Source organism: Paramormyrops kingsleyae, chromosome 5 (genome assembly GCF_048594095.1).
Source record: "Paramormyrops kingsleyae isolate MSU_618 chromosome 5, PKINGS_0.4, whole genome shotgun sequence".
NCBI classification, from domain to species: Eukaryota; Metazoa; Chordata; class Actinopteri; order Osteoglossiformes; family Mormyridae; genus Paramormyrops; species Paramormyrops kingsleyae.
In genome coordinates, this window is record NC_132801.1 from 13,984,720 (window position 1) to 14,002,852 (window position 18,133).

General features: G+C 49.4%; 1 protein-coding gene across 9 annotated transcripts in view; it reads left to right on the forward strand.

The window, feature by feature from the left end:
• LOC111848524 (caskin-2-like) overlaps positions 1-18,133 on the forward strand; it is a 55,556-nt gene that overhangs the window by 32,456 nt on the left and 4,967 nt on the right. For 2 of the 9 annotated variants that reach the window (XM_072712193.1, XM_072712194.1), the window contains 17 exons: positions 2,230-2,327; positions 2,877-3,022; positions 5,076-5,171; positions 5,681-5,811; positions 8,205-8,313; positions 8,540-8,648; positions 8,849-8,920; positions 9,734-9,828; positions 11,405-11,522; positions 15,328-15,501; positions 15,733-15,816; positions 16,380-16,513; positions 16,708-16,789; positions 17,011-17,105; positions 17,311-17,421; positions 17,637-17,738; positions 17,912-18,050. In XM_072712193.1, the coding sequence (XP_072568294.1) occupies positions 2,230-2,327; positions 2,877-3,022; positions 5,076-5,171; positions 5,681-5,811; positions 8,205-8,313; positions 8,540-8,648; positions 8,849-8,920; positions 9,734-9,828; positions 11,405-11,522; positions 15,328-15,501; positions 15,733-15,816; positions 16,380-16,513; positions 16,708-16,789; positions 17,011-17,105; positions 17,311-17,421; positions 17,637-17,738; positions 17,912-18,050 (1,895 nt within the window). The remainder of the gene's footprint in view (positions 1-2,229; positions 2,328-2,876; positions 3,023-5,075; positions 5,172-5,680; positions 5,812-8,204; positions 8,314-8,539; positions 8,649-8,848; positions 8,921-9,733; positions 9,829-11,404; positions 11,523-15,327; positions 15,502-15,732; positions 15,817-16,379; positions 16,514-16,707; positions 16,790-17,010; positions 17,106-17,310; positions 17,422-17,636; positions 17,739-17,911; positions 18,051-18,133) is intronic. The other 7 variants (XM_072712195.1, XM_072712197.1, XM_072712196.1 and 4 more) reach the window with 7 other exon arrangements.

Here is an 18,133-nt window from a genome sequence, read left to right on the forward strand (position 1 = left end):
CTGATCTGAATTTTCGACTGGCAGGTGACGACAGGGACACAACGAGCAGGAATGTGACAGCACAAGCCCTCCCTATCTTATACTTGTTGGAGGGGCAGAATTTCTCGGATCTTGTTTCTGCGATTATGCTGACAGATTCCCAGTCGCTGCATTCCCCCGTCGCCATCCCAGAGGCGGGCTGTTGGTGCTGTTATTGAGCCTGCAGTGAGAGCATGTAGCCCTGCAGCCCTCCAGAGCTGTGGGTGCTTCCTTCCTTATGTACCTGATCGCATGCCATGCAGCAACCTTATCTCTCCGGGAAGCCTCTCGATAAGACGTCAGAGAGCCAGCTGGGTGCAGCGCGGGTGGGGGGGGCGGGAGGCGGAGCGTTACGGGGGCCATTGAGTGTGGCCACTTCAGCCTCACTGCCCTGGGCATCCGGTCCCCGTCATCACCTGCTTTATCCCCACAGTAAACGCAGCTGCTATCAGGCTTCACAATCAGCCCACGCTTATTTTTTTCAGTTCATACATAATTGAAAATGCCTTTTTCAAGGCCAGTGTTTTATGTTTGCCCTCTCTTCTTGTGCCGGGCTGCAGCTGCTGGCACATCATGAAACAGAACGGCATTTCCCGTCCTGTCCAGTGTGCCGGTTGGGAAGGAGTTTGGCTGCCTCGCCGCTCCTGATAAGCCCCCTCCTGCCGCCGTTGAGGAGCATGGGCCTTACCGATCGCCGTGCAGGAATGTTGCTGTGTTGTGTCTACACGTGTGCGAGCGCAGCATGCATCAGCCATGCGTGTTTCTGCACGCTGTGGCACCCACGATTGCGACTGAAACACAACGATTGATGAAGATAACGCAGGCAAAAAGCATAATAAGAAAAGCCTGATAAACCAGATCTTCCCCCTCGGCCTCTGTGCTCTGTTCTTAGGCGTGTAATCAATACTTTCGCTTCCTAAACCCAAGACCAGCTGCAGGTCCATGCAGTCTTGGTCTCAGTCTGTTTGGACTTATGACATAGTTGCACTTTGGACTGAATTACTGCCTGTTGCTGCCCCGTCATACAGCAGTTTTTCTCTCTGTCTATTGCCCTATGTTCGTCCCCATATATACTCATATCCAAAAAATCTTGTTCAGAAAGGACACATACGTTGGTAACACACAAAAATTCAGAGGGCAGTACAGTGCATGTATTGCATACGCGGAATTGGTTCTGTCCCAAATCTCCCACAAGACAAAAAGGGTTCTGAATTTTTTTACACAGATATGAATTCGATGAATGTAACAGTGTGTCTTTTTTATTCTTTCTTCCTTCACACTTGAATGCTTTGGAAAACATGCCTGTTGATTAGAGCTCTTTCACAGTGTCTTTCCACAACAGCAGCCGAATGAAGCATGTCTCGCATGTATACTCCGGCATGCCGCTGTGCTTCGCGTGAGAGTGGGCTTGTCGGACAGTGGGCATTGCCCAAACCCGACTCCATTCCAAAATCCCACGAGTGGAACTTCCAAGCTCCAGTTTCACTGTGCTTCCGTGGAGGCTGAGGGGGTGGGGGGGGAAGAACCATGTGCCCCCACCCCCCAAGCCTGCATCATTTTCTGGATGATTTGGATTTTGAGAGATGATTTACTGCTTTCTTTCATTTCTCCGTATGGACATTTCCTTAGCAGCATGGGTTTTGAGTTATGGGTTACCCCCTTCCTGCTGACATGAGGGTATGTGTATTTCGGGCCTGAATCAGGGAGATTTATGTGCTGGGGCTGAGGCCCCCAGCTGGAGCCTTTGACTTATCCGCCTGTTGAGACCGACACGCTAGGATGGGACTGTCTGTTGGTCGCTGTCTCACTCCGGGCCGCTGGCTGTAAGCCGCTGCTCTGGGAGCCAAAGGATCTCCCACATGGCCATTTACGCTTTTTGTTTTGGCCCCTGGTGGGATTCTTGAGTCAGCCAGACATTTCCTTAGCCCCAGGTGAACAGCAGCATACCGCGAGTAACTGCTGTCTGAGGTATTAAACTGAGAACTTTGTCGCTCATAATGCTGTTACGCTCAGCTTCACACTTAGCCTGAACCTAAAGGTGACCTTGAACGTGAAGCCGTCTTTTTCACGTCACAACATGGGCCCTGTTGGGGTTAAACAGTTGTGTCGGTGGCACTTGGGCCCCCCTAGTGGTGGAGCATGTACACAGCAGACCCCCCCCCCTCTCCCAAGTTTGGCTTCTCCTCATGTCCCCGTCTCACTCCCACACAGATTTTCGGCTCTTCACCACGCTGCTCTTACCGGCACCATAGACCTCATGTCGCTGCTGTTGGAGGCCCAAGCCACGGTGGACATCAAGGACAGCAACGGTGAGCCAGGCTGCCGATACCCATCATAACCCCCAGCCAGGAGCCACCAGCCTCTGAGCGAACTCTGTGTTTGGAGCTCTCCCGCAGACCATAATGCAAAAAACAGAGAGCAGCTGCAAAAACCTGTATGAAGTGCTTTGCTGTGCCAGAAATGAACACATAATGTTTTGTTTTCTTCCTGTTGACATGGGGACAAATTCTTTAGAGTAGATGTTACCATAACTGCACTTAAAGATATTTTTAAATGGAAGTGGGGGACAAACTGTTCAGGAAAATTAGTAGAAGACATTCCCTCGTTAGAGTTAATTATTATTTTTAGCAGTTTTATTGTGTTGACTCTCAGAGTGGAATTTCCCTGAAAGAGTTTTGGCTGGTGCCGCTACACACGTATACACAGGGGTAAATGTTTTACTGGAAATTATTGGGTGGAAATCCAGCCTCCTTCTGGAAGAGAACAAACCAGGAAGCAGAGTTCATGTGTCAGTGTGCTCGTCTGTGCTGGACTGTGCTGTACCTTTTGTGACGGCATCTGTGCCCCCTGGCCCGCAGGCATGCGGCCTCTGCATTACGCCGCTTGGCAGGGCAAGGCCGACTCTGTGCTGATGCTGCTTCGCTCCGGGGCCTCGGTCAACGGTGCCTCGCTGGACGGGCAGATTCCACTGCACCTGGCTGCCCAGTACGGCCACTACGAGGTGGTGAGTATGCCGCCATCACACTATCCCCCCCACTTGATCTCCATGCGTCTTCCTAATACTTTGCCAAGAAAGCCAGTGTGAACTCTCTGAGCGTTCCCATGGGGATTTTGCTCAATGCACGCATTCTTTTACTCATGGCTTTAATCCGCTCCAGCATTTTGCATTTCAGACAGTCCTCACTTATCAGCCGTTTAATAGGACGCAGGTGTTTTTGGAGACCCACTATTGGGTTTCCACTCTTCTCTCTCAGCGTAGTGTGGCCTGAGCAGGGTGCAGTATGAAAAGCTCCGCTGGGTACACCGAGAAGGGGCTCCGTGTTTAACGGATGGTGCCCTACGGATCCAGCAGGTGTGAAAGGTTGCTCAGCTGTCAGGCCCACGCTGTAGAGGAGGATTCAGAATCAGCTCCTAGCCGGCTGTGTAATGTCACCTCAGTCTGACATTAAAGGGACAGTTCACCCCAAAACTTTACTGCAATCTATCCATCTAGGTTGTTCTGCTAGGAGTTGGTCCACACATCAATTTTATCATTGTGCAGAAAAGATTGCCAGGGTGGTTGCACATGTATCTTCCACGCAGTGATACAATTGGTGTGTGACGTTCAGTGGAAGAAAATACTTTGTACATTAAACTGCTCACTACACTTCTGGTGTTTTAATCACCAGAGAAAGAATGCCATTCACTCCCATTATATTCGAGGGAGGCCCGACATTTCTACGGCTGATATCTCCAAAACTGGGCAACTCCCAGTAGAATGACCTAGATAAAGGGGTAAAAAGGGGTAAAGCCCCTCTTTTTCATATCTTTTTTCAGTTTTGGGGGGAACTGCCCCTTTAAATGATGCCTTTATGTTACAGCTTCCATGGCCAAGGATTCACTATCATTCTGTGTAGTAATATTCTGTGTACACACTTCCATCTTGGGCATTCCATTGAATTTTGCATGATTGTTTTGTGAACTCTAGGTTCACATAGGTCATATTAGTGTAAAGAAACAGAGGAGCATACATTAAAGAAATCCAGATAAATCTGCATTGAAGAAGCAAACCACAAGTGTGAAAGTGGTTGGGGGTTGTTAACACAGCATGTGAAATCCGTATGCATATGTATGCCAGCTTGGCGTAGTGACTGGGCAGGAACCGGGTCAGTTTCTTAGATAGAGCATCTCGGGGGGTCATGGGGAATGAGGATGAGGTGAACATGGCGTTAAGACTGATCTGCCATTGGGCTGCACTCTTCCTCTGAGCTCAGTGACTATCTTCAGGGGCTTTGTGAGTGCTCTCTGGAGATAAGGAAGCAAGAGGTCTTTTGAAGTTTAACCCCCGACACTCTCTTTGATCCACTCCAGCCTGGCCGCCCCAGAGGATCTGGCTGCATAGTCTCTGTCTGCTCTGTATGGGGCGTCCATCCACCGCGACCCCTCCAGTTGTCTGGTACGAGGCAGGATCAGGGCACTGAGTGGAGGTTCAGAGAGATCAGAGCAGGATCAGAAGCCTCCCTGTCTCCATCCAGTTTGTCCTGCTGGGCAATTCCTTCGGATCTGCATGTGCTGGTGCTGGAAAGATGGATTGAAGTGGTCTTATGGTCTCACCGAGAAGCTTAGGAGTAGGCGGGTTTCCATGGTGGTGTCTCAAATCCAAACAAATGGGAGCTGGGAGAACCTTCCTCAGGGTGTTACTGAAACACATGGGTTTGGTTTCCTCACAGTGCACAAGGCATTGAGGTGTGTTACCCATTTCACAAAGGCCTGCCCAAACAATGCGTTCATGAGCTCGTCCGCCTGGCAAGTCTGTGCTCAGACATGGGAATCCGTCCGTTGTGTAGTATTCTTTTACATGGCTTTCAGCTGCTATACAATTCTGCACATTTCTCTTGGCCCTCCTTTCACTTGCTCAGTCTTGCCCCCTTAACCCCCTGGAAGTGCGATGGCATGAAATACAATCTGTATAACAGCACCTGGCGTCATGAACCCAATACGGGCCCCGTGTGCTTAGCCCTGCTGGGGGACTGTGTGTGTGGTTATGTGACCGTTTGTCTCCTGTGCTCCTCCACTAGTCTGAGATGCTACTTCAGCACCAGTCGAACCCGTGCTTGGTCAACAAGGTTAAGAAGACCCCCCTGGACCTCGCCTGTGAGTTCGGTAGGCTGAAGGTGAGTTTTCTGTTCTATCTGACATGTATTTATTTATTAGCCAAAGTGATGGTGCAGTGATGTATCATAGCTGCCGTCTGGAACAGTGTGCTGAGAATCCATAGTGTACTCAGATAAACCATAGTCTCATAAATCAGATGTTTAAAATCGGTAATCTCTGTGCGCTGTGGGGGAGTAATGAGCTTAGCCTGGCGTCTGCGGCACGCCGGGGCGTATCATGAATGTGCTCTGAATATGGGGGGATGTGTAGTATCTGCTGTGAACTATCTGCTCTCTGCTTGGAGTTTCCAAGGTTAGCTGTGGGCATCTAACCTCTGACCCCTACATAGTTTCTCTCTGTTTGGGGGGTGGGGGGTGTCCCTGCATTGGTAAGGTGACAGGTGTTTTGAGGGGGGGGGGTTGGTTGTACATGGCACTGAGACCCAGTGGGAATTTCACCTGTGATAGCTCCCCCTTTCTGGAGATCAGCTAAGTATGTCCTCACCCCCCCCCCCCCCCCCCCCCCCCAGGTCACCCAACTGCTCCTTAACAGTAACATGATCGGGGCCCTTTTGGAAGGAGAGAGGAGGGATGACTCAGAGTCCTCTGCCAACACGCCCCTGCACCTGGCTGCCCGCAATGGACACAAAGACATCATCAGGTACGGCCGCGTGCCCCGCTGCCCCCATGCCACCCTCTCCTGCGGTACGAGGCTGGGGCGCCTGTAGCTGAGCAGCAGCCGGGGAGACTCCCATCATGCATGCGGCCCTGTGGTGCCCCGGGAGAGTCTGACTGCTGATTGAGAGCAGCTGGCTGATTGGAGAGCAGCCCGCTGGTGTCCTTTTGACCTGCGTGGCACCGCTGGCGTTCTGTTCACTCGCGACCTCTCGGCCTGGGATGCTAATTCAGAGGCCGTGCAGCCCGGTCTGTGACTGACGCACCACCTTACAGGTTAGGCTGGGCTGAGCAACTAGAGATAAAAGGAGGAAGTCGGACATGGTGGAGCCTGGGCTCAGCGGGCGCTGCAGCAGTGGGGTGTTCCTTTTTCCATGGCCCCCCACTCGTGGGCATGTCATCCCTGCGGAAGTAGTTACTTGGCAGTTCCGATCGGGATGGCAGATTTGCCCAAACAGCGCTCAGCGCGGTCTCTGCCCGCAGTGTCTCTGATGAGCTGGACCGCTGCTCGACACGGGACAGAGGAGGGGCGCCTGGCAGCCATCTTTAATAATGGTGTTGCTTTCCAGTTTCAGCTGCTGGAATTCCATTACGGGATGGGTTTTAAATGCTGGGTATGACTGCTGGAAATCTTGCTGGCTTCACACTTTCCCTCACATTGCTTTAAGGCAGTAGCTGTGCTCAGTGTTTTTATTACATACATTCACACGGTATTATAACTTGAACGCTGCTGGTCAAAGAATCCAGCTGTGCCGGTGAGTGAGACTGTTTGGATAAAGGCGTCAGCTTGGCAGGGCCATAATGGCAGGGGTTTTGCTGACGGGATTTTGAAGGATTGAAGTTAAATGCCACTTTCTGGCTCCTCTTCACTTTCTCCTGTTGTTGTGAGTCATTGCTGTCGGCCTGTGAGTCATTGCTGTCGGCCTGTGAGTCATTGCTGTCGGCCTGTGAGTCAGTGGTGTCGGCCTGTCCTGGTGGGGTCTCCTGTTGTAGAGGAGCCTGGGCTGGTGCTCCAACCTGCGATGGTGAGGCTTTGCTCTTCCTAATGAGGGCGTCGCCCCCATACCACACGTACCCCCAGCACAGCTGTCTGTGGCTGCTGCCCTCAGGGTATTTCTGCACCCCAGGGATACAGCCCTGGAGCTCTGTTTAACCTCATCCCTGGGGGTGTTTTTTTTTAATTTTTAATTTTTTTTTATGAAAAGCCAACATTATATACATGTGTCATTTGTACACGTATGTGTGTGGATGATCTGATCACATGAAGACAGGAGAAAATATACATGCAAATACTCATGTATAAAGACAGAAGAGTGTCTGACTCTTGCACAGGCCTGCATTTGTTAGAAAAAGGTGTGAAGGAGAGGGTAGGGCGTCTCCCTGAAGGCCAGGTTGCACGAAGAGCTTCATCAGGCTACTTTCTTCACATTCCCCCATTGATGAGAATGTGGCAGCTGTCCGCTGAGTCAGAGGGACGTTAGCATACTGTCAGACACCGATGGCTTCACTCCTTCCATTAATTCCTGGGGGCTTTCTGTCCTGTTCGGACTTTTTAAAACATGCAAACCACTTTGTGGTGTTTAAATTCTAGTGATAAGCCCATAGACAGAGGAGTGAATCATCATTGTCAAGGCTGACTGCCCAAGGTTGAGTATGTCATACCACTGAGCCAGGTGTGTAGCCGGAGCCGCTTCAGTCAACGGTCGACGCTGGCAGAGTGTAAGACGTGTAAAAAGAAGTGCGAGCATGAGAGCATCTCAATGGAGGGATGGCAAATGACTGCTTGGAGAGGAGTGGACATAGAACAGCAGGTTTTCTTTTAAAAGCTGTTCTTGTGCATCACCGCCAAACATAACATCAGGTAAAGAGAGGACAGGGACCACAGAGCAGGTGAGAGATACCAACACATGCTCAGTATTGGTATAGTTATAGGTCATGCGTGGTCACCTAACTCTGAAGATGATCTCGCCATCCCAGAGCTCAGTGTCTGAGGATCATCTCGGTGCTCCTTTGAATGGTAATTGACACGCCTCATGTTTGAATATGGCACCCGGGGGCTTGGGTTGCGATGCATCACACAGGAATGCGGCTGTCACTTGGTCGAGGACGTCTGTCCTGGCAGCAGAGACGTGGAGCTGGGAGGCTGTACCCCCAAGGGCTGCTCTCTCTCTTCTCTCTCTCTTTTTTTTCTCTTTTCTCCTGACTTTCATCTGCAGTGCTCTACAATTGAGAGCTTCTTTCCTGACATAATTTGTAACCGAATATTTTTTTATTAGTTATTGATTCATGGCTCTCTGGTTACTTATTTAATGATATTTTAACTATTGACTGGTCTGTCAATGCAAAGGTTGTAAAGGTTCTTCACTCTGCTCCGCCCAGGATGCTCCTGAAAGCAGGCATTGACATTAACAGGACCACCAAGGCTGGCACCGCTTTGCATGAGGCCGCCCTCTATGGGAAGACTGAAGTAGTGCGGCTGCTGCTGGATGTAAGTTAAACTGGAGCTTTTGTGGAAGGCCTTCGTGTTAAATAGTGCTGAACTCTGTACTTGGCATGTGCAGGTGAAGTGAATTGTACATTTGCTAGCCCTCTGAGAAGCTAAGTTCACTTAGATTCCTTTAACTGCCATTGTACAAATATAAAATGAAATTCTGTTCTTCACACTGCTAATGAACACTTGAACCTCCCGCTTGAGCGTGTCGTTGTCCTGGCAGGCCGGAATTGACGTCAACATCCGGAATACCTACAACCAGACGGCGCTGGACATCGTCAACCAGTTCACCACCTCGCATGCCAGCAAGGACATCAAGCAGCTCCTCCGAGGTGAGCTTCAGCCCCTCCCCTGGCCGGTGGGAGACGCCTTTGCATGTCCGCCATGTCATTGAGGAACCCAGGGTCCTCCTCACCCACTTCATTCTCTTTCTTTCCACCCTTTCCTGTGATCATCCATTATGTCATCTTTTTTTTTGTCTTCCTTTCTGTCCTTCACCCATCCACAATATCTTCTTGCCGGCTGTCTGAAGCAGGGGCCTGTTGTTTGGTGTATCTGTTTCCCCTGCACTCTTGGAGTGGGGGGATGCTGGTCGAGCCTGAGGGTGAGACCCTCTCTTCTGTGTGTGTGTGTGTGTGTGTGTGTGTGTGTGCGTGTGCGTGTGCGTGCGTGCGCGTGCGAGCGGGTTTACCTATCCTTATGGGGGACATAATGTCCCCATAGCGTGATAAATATCTGTTTTTTTTCCCTAAAAAATAAACTCTATTTTATAAAAATCGGTGACTGCTATGAAAAAACTAAAAATGCAAAAACTCTTGTATTTTGTTAGGTTATTTATGGTTATGGTTAGGGCAGGGTACGGGTTAAGGTTGTCATAGTTAGCGTTAGCATTTTTCCCATTGAAATGAATGAGCGGTCCCCATAAGGATATGTATACCCTACGTGTGTGTGTGTGTGTGTGTGTGTGTGTGTGTAGGATAAAGGTGTCCGTGGTCGGTGCTATCTTCCCTGTAATTTAGCAGATTCTGTCTTTGATCTGGCTTTTGATATGAGGACTGAAAAGGGATAATCGGTGCTTGTAAAGAGAGCCCTTTGGAGACGGAGATTTTCAAAGCACCTTAAAAGCTCACAAACCCCTCTGTGAGCCCCTGCTTTGTGCAGCACTTTGGTCCCATTAGCGAGTTATTCTTTAGGACAGCGGGTTGGGTGCTCATGCACCTGCACTCAAACACCTGATAGTTTCTCAGTGTTGACCTCGTTTATTACTGGACTCTGCTGTTAGCTGCAAGACCCCTAACTTACCCAGACTGCATGCTTTGTGAAGCTGATCTGAAAATGCATGTCTGTCTGCCGCTGTCCTTTATTGATGTGCGGGTTTCTCTCCCTCCGCCCCCTCCCGCCATCGCCGCACTGTTAGACGCTACTGGCTTCCTGCAGGTGAGAGCACTGAAAGACTTCTGGAATCTACACGACCCCACGGCCCTCAACATCCGAGCTGGGGACATTATCATGGTAGGCCGCAGGGAGAAATGCAAATAAGCCATTATCTTTGCCTCATGCTTTGAATGTTGTTTTGAATGGTAAATTTGCTGCCATTTTCAATTTCCTGAGGGGTGTTGGAAAAGAGGTGTGAATGACGTGTCTGGAAAGGAAATGACATCACGGTTTACTGTACCCGGTAGCATAGGTACATTACCGTACTTCGTGCCCCTCCCCATTTTCTTTTGGTCATCTCTCCTATAGGGAATGAACTACATAGGGCAGCCTGTGCAGTCTTGTTAGTGAGCATGAGTTCTCAGATGCTTGAGTTTGTGTAGCTGACTCCTGCCCATCTGGGACTGGCTGTCAACATTTTGAACGCATGCCGTTCACGTTGACTTGCCGTCCGCTTCATGCCTGAGCCCACGGGCCTGTCGATGCTTGAATGGGCGTTAAAAGACACGAGGCATGATCTTCGGCACGTGTTTGAATCTTGGTGTGTTCGTGCGTATTCGTGTTTGTTTTGGATGCTCCACTTGCCACTCCCACACCTGTCTCGGTTCACTTCAGTCTGCCTCCTGTTGAGCTTTACGTCTTAGATAATCATGAGGTGTCCCTCAAACGTGCTGCTGGACTGAAAATTACTTGCATATTTAATTGTACCTTCATGAGGCCACCCTCTGGATTTCTCAAAGTGGGATAAGCTTGTAGGTTTGGTATAGGTCATGTTTTGTTGTTGTCACAAATTACAGTTTCCTTAGGAAAATGCTTTTCTGATGAGTGTTGGTCATAAAAGCTGAGCGGCAAGCAGAGACAGGCAGAATGACTCGCCAGCTCAAGTTAATTAGAAACTCGAGATCGTACAACACGATATGAACTCTGTCCAGGGGTTACTTGCCTTTGCCCTATACTGCTTGTCTTGTCTGGACTCCATTGACCAAGCTGTTTACTCCCTTGCTGCTCTTCAGAAGTGCAATCTAAGGGGCTCTTCTGAACATCTCAGACCCCTCCGAGTCTGGTCTCCCGGTAACCTCGAGCTTGTTTGGTTCGTCTGAGAGTACAGGAGCTGGCAGGGAGCTTGTGTGTTAGTTTTTCCTTTGGGTCGGGACACGTGTGTCGTGGAGCCGGCATTGCATAGTGCAGAGCACGGCAGCTTTCCTCCTCCTGCTGTCGTTCACATGGCTGGGCCCTTGAGGGCCTGTTCTCTCCTAGGTAGGCTAATGTAGCAATACAGCTACATAAATAAATAAAGCTTCACCAGCTGTCACTGACTTTACGTCTTAACTGAATAACAGCGCTCTATTCTGTCCAAGTTTTTTATGTGTCAGTCCTGAACTGTGAAAGTCTACACAGCGGATAATTGTTTCATGCATTGTGAAAACTGCGACGACAGGAATATTTGGGGAACCCTGTGCTTATGGTGAAATTGGCCCGGTTACTATCTAAAGAATGTAAGTCTGAAATCCAGCTTATGTTGTGTCACTGCAGGAAAGAGAACTGAGCATCGCAAACCAAAAAGATAATTCAGAATAAGAATAGAGCAGGCATGAGCTGACGTTCTGCATTGAAGCACATTAAGGCTTTATTGTGACTGTTAACCGTTAAACAGGTGCTGGAGCAGCACATGGACGGCCGCTGGAAGGGGCACATCCACGACAGCCAGAGGGGCACCGACCGTGTCGGCTACTTCCCCCCCTCCATCGTCGAGGTTATCAGCCGGCGTGCAGGTCAGCCGCTGCCTTTCCCTTTGCTGGGTGACTGTTCATTTTTACGACTGCCTCCCTGTGCCCTTTGACACGCCTCTGGTGATATGCACGCTGACTTTGCAGCTGGTCTTCGATAAGTTGACTTGTACGTGCCACATGCCCTGCCACATGTCGGTCACTTTTGCATTATGATGTAGATAGAAGCGGCGACCTCTGTGTGCTTTGCTGTGACGTCAGCAGGGAGAGCCGGTGTCACCAGGCCGGTGTTTACGGTACAGCTGCCCTGCCTGTGAGTGGCATCTGTGAGGCTGAAACACTTAACGGGGCAGGAATCTCACAACCGTGACCCCTTTGCTCTCTTCAGGGTAGACCATGTGACTCCGCAGGCTGCCGCACATGTCACTTTAGTAACTTCTTCCCTGCTGTAATGAAGATCAGAGCTGTACATTATACAGAATCTGAGACATGCCTACCCTGCAGCACAGTGCTGCCCCAGGGCAGTGCTCTGTCATACTGATCATCAATCATGTTTCCAGCTCACTGCTGCGTGAGAAGGTGAATGGCCAAAAAACAAAACAGCCATGAATAAACTCTGAGTCGGCTCATTGTGTAAAGTAGACGGGCCCTATCTCTTGTCCCGTCATGTCTGGGTGGAGTTTTGGCCTGTGCTGGTGTAAGCATTTCCTGTTGGGGAGCACTTCCTCCTGGCGTGCCTAGGCTCCTGCTGCACAGCCCACCGCCTACCTCTGTTAGTGAATGTATCTCTGTGCACCATCAGATGTGCACGAGGGCTGCCGTCTGGCTGCTGATGGCGTGGTGACCAGGTTTGACTGAGGATAGGGGCGTGGCTGCCTGGAGCTGACCTCCGAATGGGCACTACCAAGCATTCACTTCCAACCCTGTAGTGACTGACCAAGAGCATCTCCTACCCCATGTAGTAGCTTATCCTGCTCACCCAGGTGTCCATGTTGACTAGAGGTGGGCAATTTGACCTAAAATTATTATCACGGTATTTTCTCCTTTTTGGACAGTGACAGTACAGTGGTACCTCAGTTCTCGAACTTAATCCGTTCAGAACTCTGGATCAAATCCTAAAAAGTTTGTGTTCCGATCGAATTTTCCCCATAAGAAATAATGGAAAAACAATTAATTGGTTCCCGGCCCCAAAAAATTACACCTAAATATGTTTTTTTTTTTAGCATTTAAACACAAAATGAACTGGATAAAACAAGAAGAGTATATACTGCACTAAACACATCTAAGCACATGTATCAAAACAGTAATTTGTAAAGTAAGAAAGCCATGCCCCCTTGTTAACCCCGTGTGGAATCCCCGTGTGATCAGCTGTTTCTGGTTGTTGTCATTAGTCCTCTGTATTTCGTCCGCGTTTCAGTTTGTTTCCCCAGTCCGGTCATTGTATTGTCCATCTGCGTTTTGCCTGCCTTACCTGTAACTACACCCCGTATTCCCCGATATCCTGACATCTGCGCCTTTATCTCCGTTCCGTCCCCGCTGGGTACGACAATATTATTATAATTAAATGTATTAATGGTTTATTTTTAATATAAAAATAATTAATAAGAAATCTTTATTTAAAATGTATTTTATTATATAATAATAATTATTGTTACTGTCTATCATTGTTTAAATATATTTTTACTGTCTCAATATATGTATTCAGCTAGTGTAAACATGCACGATGCTATCACAGCGAATGCGAGGCTGAGACTGAAGCGTTACCCTATGTTTCTGCTGAGAGACGTGCCGCGTGACCCATTTCCCCGCGCGTACAAGTTATCTTAGGTCGGCGTTCATGGTTTGACTTCTGAGATTCAGATCGAGTACTAGGTAATTTTTTTCCGAACGGGTTGGTTCGACCTTTAAGAAATTCGAGTTCTAATGAGTTCGAGAACTGAGGTACCACTGTATTGTATCGCGGTACTACTTTTTTCCATGTTTTGGGAGGAGTAGTATGTACTGTCCCTTTATACAAATTAAAATTTTATAATATACTAAGTACAGTTTAATTGCTATTACAGTTTCGTATGGACAATTTTATTTAGACAAGATAGAAAGGTGATATTTTGTCATATTTCTTTTATAATTGTCAGAGTAACAACGCAAAGGGAATGACAAGCCGTGTCAGCCGAAAACAGTGCATTTTACTTTTTATTTCAAATAAAACGCAGGGTTGCCATCTTTGATCAGCTGTCTGTAGTGAGATTTTCAATTCCAGACAAGTCTGCACACTCACGCACATGCATTTACATGTATGTCACAGTTTTATTACCTTGTAAATAGTTTTTAGGGCTTGGAAACTACCCCAATGCTTTGATGTAGCTAATTTTAGGTTTATGTAGATTTGCCGTAAGATTTCTTGCGTGAGCATGCAAGTCTGAAAGCATGAGTGTCACACCAGATGCGTGAGAGCTGACAACCCTGTAAATGTACATGTTTTAATTGTTTCTCCTGAGTTGATTTGTATAAGAAATAACTTTATACCGTTGTTAAATAACGCAAACTTTGATGAACATGAAGTCACCAATAAACTGCGTCTATTTATCCAACAATATAAAATACATAATGCGTCTGAAAAATTTTAAGCTTTACAATTTCAGGCCACTCAGTTAGGAACCCTACGGCTTTTTGATTAAGGGTGTTGGATTCGCTGCTGTTATTAATACACGGCACATTAGCGCAAACAAAAGGGCTGCATAAGCCGAAGTGTGTCTTGCTTAGCGGTTAAATAAGTTTGATGTTCATTGATATGGGAAAGGGGTGGTTCTAGTGTCAACTAGGTAGCTGTGTCTACCTTGCATGATTGTGGCACATATATATGCTAATGTAGCGAATATGTTGTACTCTGTAATTTGCTACTATACATATATGTAACTAGGTTATTGTTTAATGTGAATAATCACGTCCCACCCCTATTGTTGACTCCCCTCACCACACCACATGGTCACTGATGTCCCCCTAGTGGCGAGTGGAACAGCGGCATCACTTTGAGCTTTACTCACTCTCACCCGCTCACACACTGGGGTCCGCCCCCAAACCGGGGTCCATCACATCGCCTCAAACCAGGCGCTTTCTACACTTATTTTTAGGTTTTCTAAGTCCCACTCTGAGTGGGATGAACATTTCCTGGTTGTGACAAAACAGACACGGTTTGTGCTCTGTGCCTGCTGTGAGCTGCTTCCTCCGTAAAAGGAAAAAATAACCTGCTGTTTGTCCATGTGGCCAACAGGGGGCATAATGCTATGGAAAATGACACTGTCACTAGAAATGTTTAAATCATCGGAAGGGGAAGTTTTTGAGCAGCATTCCTAATAGGGATCTCATGTACAAGAATTGGTATGAGATCAGTGTAAGCTATGCTTAAGCAATTAAGTAAAACGTTTTGGGAAGTCCAGCTCTTGCCTTCAGTACATAGGCTACATGTGTGTGTATGATGCTGTCTGGTACTGGCATGAAGAGTTAATTCATGATATTGACAAAACATATTTTCCAGCATGATGATCATTTTCTAGTCTTCCCAGTCAAGAGAGAATCTGCAAAAGGAGCCCATTGTGTCCAGGCTGTTGGCAGACGGTGCCTCTGTGCCCCTCCAGCTGCCCCCAGTCCGCCCCAGTCTGCTCCAGCCCGCTCCAGCGCTTTCTAACCATTGACCTCCCATCCTCTTTTCTTTACATTTTCCTTCTGTCATTTGCTTTCCTTTACCATAAACCATCCTCTGTAATGATCTCACCCAGCCCTGTGTCATCATTCCATTCCTTTGTACTAAAAGCAGCTGCCATCTCGCCCTCTGTGATCTTTCCACCTGCAGGGGGCACCCTCTCCAGGCACGCCTCCCTACCCAACCAGCGCCAGCTGTTCCTATCCAGAACACCCCTTGCCACCAGTCTGAGCTCCGCCCCCCAGTCTGATGACTCCTACATGTTGTACGCAACCCCCTCTCACCTCACCTTGCCCCGCACCAACGGCCTGGATGACAATGCAGGTAGAGTAGGCAGGGCGGTTGATGTTCTCTGTCTCTGTCTCTCACATGCAAAACTCTTCTGGGCAAAGCAGGCAGTCATTCCTCACATACCCCCTCACGCCGTCGTCCGTGTGTGGTGAGGTCATGCAGTGCGCAGTGGGCTCCTCCCACAACGGGCCCATCCCCCCAGCCTCCTCCACCCTGGGGTACGGAGCACCGCTCCATGGCCCACGAAGTGTTTGTGTTTGCTAGGTATGCGAGCCGGCAGCCCCGCCCTCCTCTCTGAGCCGGCTTGTCCCAGTGAGGACATATGGGTCCTCAGAAACTCAGTCGCTGGTAAGAGTCACCCCAAAACCTATGGGCCCTCCATAACCCCCCTCCTCACCCCGCTGGCCGCATTCATCCTCCAGTGCGCTTGTCATTGCCCGTTCTCTTATGCTGCCCGTTGCCATGACAGTGATGGGAATCCTGGGTATACCTGGAGTAGCCTTAAAGAGAAGAGCTTCTTTTCACTCGATCCCCGCCCCCCTAATGGTTATACCGCCCCCCCCCCCCCAGTCCTGCTGCCCACCTGCTCTAGCCCCCCACCCATTTTCTGTACAGGTATACTGATAGCGCTTCCGCAGCCTACACGTATCAGTGCCCTCCCCCAGTTCCCAAAAATAAACCTCTGTGTCTCAGAAGACACTGGATGCCTTAATGCCCGCTTGCTCGTGGAGGCCCAGAGCCCCGCAGTGCTTTGCCGCTCTCTCTGCGTTTTTCCTCCGTTTCATTTTCCACTGATATATGGTAAGTGACGACTCCTGTGGGCCGAGGCTCGGTCCAGCTCTGAACAGGGTCACAGGCAGCCAGGTGACCCCTCCCTGTGTCTGTCTCCCCTTTGACTCCCCTCCCCACAGCTGGGGACAGGAACAGCGTGGGCAGTACGGGCAGTGTGGGAAGCACTCGCAGTGCCGGAAGCGGGCAGAGCACGGAGAGCAGCCACGCCCCCAACGGCGCGCAGCACGCCGCCGGAGCCGGCGACCTCAGCAAGGTGCCGTACGCGACCTGACTCCGCTCACTTTCATATGGTTTCATTCAGTGCCTGTGATACTTTAATCTGCACCTTTACATATATATGGTGTTTATTATCGCTGCCAGCCAACAAAATGGGATCGGTGGTATCTAAGACCTTGGGAAAGTGCTGGTAGCCTAACACCCAGTGCCATGTGACGTTTTTGTATGCAGCAGCTTCCCCCTGTCTGTGATCAGATGGTACAGAAGCTCAGCTCAGGATCTGACCCAGTCAAGCAACCCGACCCGCTTCAAGGTCAGTTGTCCGTCTTCTCCTTCCTGCTGTCTTAGCATCCACATAATTTCTTTGCAGTATCTCCTTCCAGGAATCAAAGACAGACGTGGTAATGCTCATGCCTGATTGCCAGATGCCTCATAAATATGGGGGCTCCTCGCACTGAGGGGGTCCTGACGCTGTGTCACTGTGAATGCAGAGATATCTGACTCGCCCTTCTGCTTTGCCCTTCTGGGGTTTAGGTGGCTCACGGCGACAGAACCTGAACAGCCTGAGAGCTGTGGAGCAGGGCTTCACCCAGCAGTTTGTCCGTCCTGAGCAGCTCCTCGAGGGCAGGGTGAGGAGTCCATATCCAGAAGGCTCTTGCTTAAAATCCCATATCTGGCAGAATATAATCTTTCTTGAGCAAGGCCTTAAACCCCAACTTCTCCAGGGACACTAACTGAACCTACTTTCCCCAAGTTTTCTTCACTTGTCCATTGCTTTGGACTGGTAGGATTAAGGTGTCTGGTGAGTGAAAGCATTTTTTTTCCTTTTTTCAGGATGCAGAGGCCATCTACCAGTGGCTGAGTGAGTTTCAGTTGGAGCAGTACACAGGCAACTTCCTCAGCGCTGGCTACGACGTGCCCACCATCAGCCGCATGACGCCTGAGGTAGGGCTGCTTACCAGGGTTGTCCCAGTCACACCATCTCACCTGTGTGCTTTCCGTTCCTGCTCCCGTTGGTACTCTTTATGTGTCTCGTGAAGTTGTGTTTTCTCCGTGATCTTGGGATGTTTAATTGGGTGGATGAAATTTGACTTGGTGCTGTGTGTGTATCTTTGTTTTGTGCAGCTGCTGTGTTCTAACGGAAATCTGGTTTCTTTCAGGACCTTACTGCCATCGGGGTGACCAAACCAGGCCATCGCAAGAAGATCTCCATAGAGATCGGAAACCTGAGCATCCCAGAGTGGCTGCCGGACTACATGCCGGTGAGATGCCCTTTGAGGGGGTGATTTGCATGGGAGCTAATCTCATCTCGTATTCCTGCCATATATCTAATAACTACAAGGTACCGCAGAGTTCTGCCGGTAGTCCTGTAAGACCAGGCTTTTGCCCCCCTTGATGTATTGGTCTTGACTATTGCTGTTTCCCCTTTTTTTAGTCGGACCTCACTGAGTGGCTCAGCGCCATCGGGCTGCCTCAGTACCACAAGAAGCTGTCAGAGAATGGCTATGACTCCATCAGCATCGTGAAGGACATCACCTGGGAGGACTTGCAGGAGATTGGCATCACCAAGCTGGGTGAGCGCACGTGATCCCCAGCCAGCCTTCTCGCTGTCCCATGGGGTCTGTGTCCGAGATCCAGAGGCCGTCATGCCGGTGTC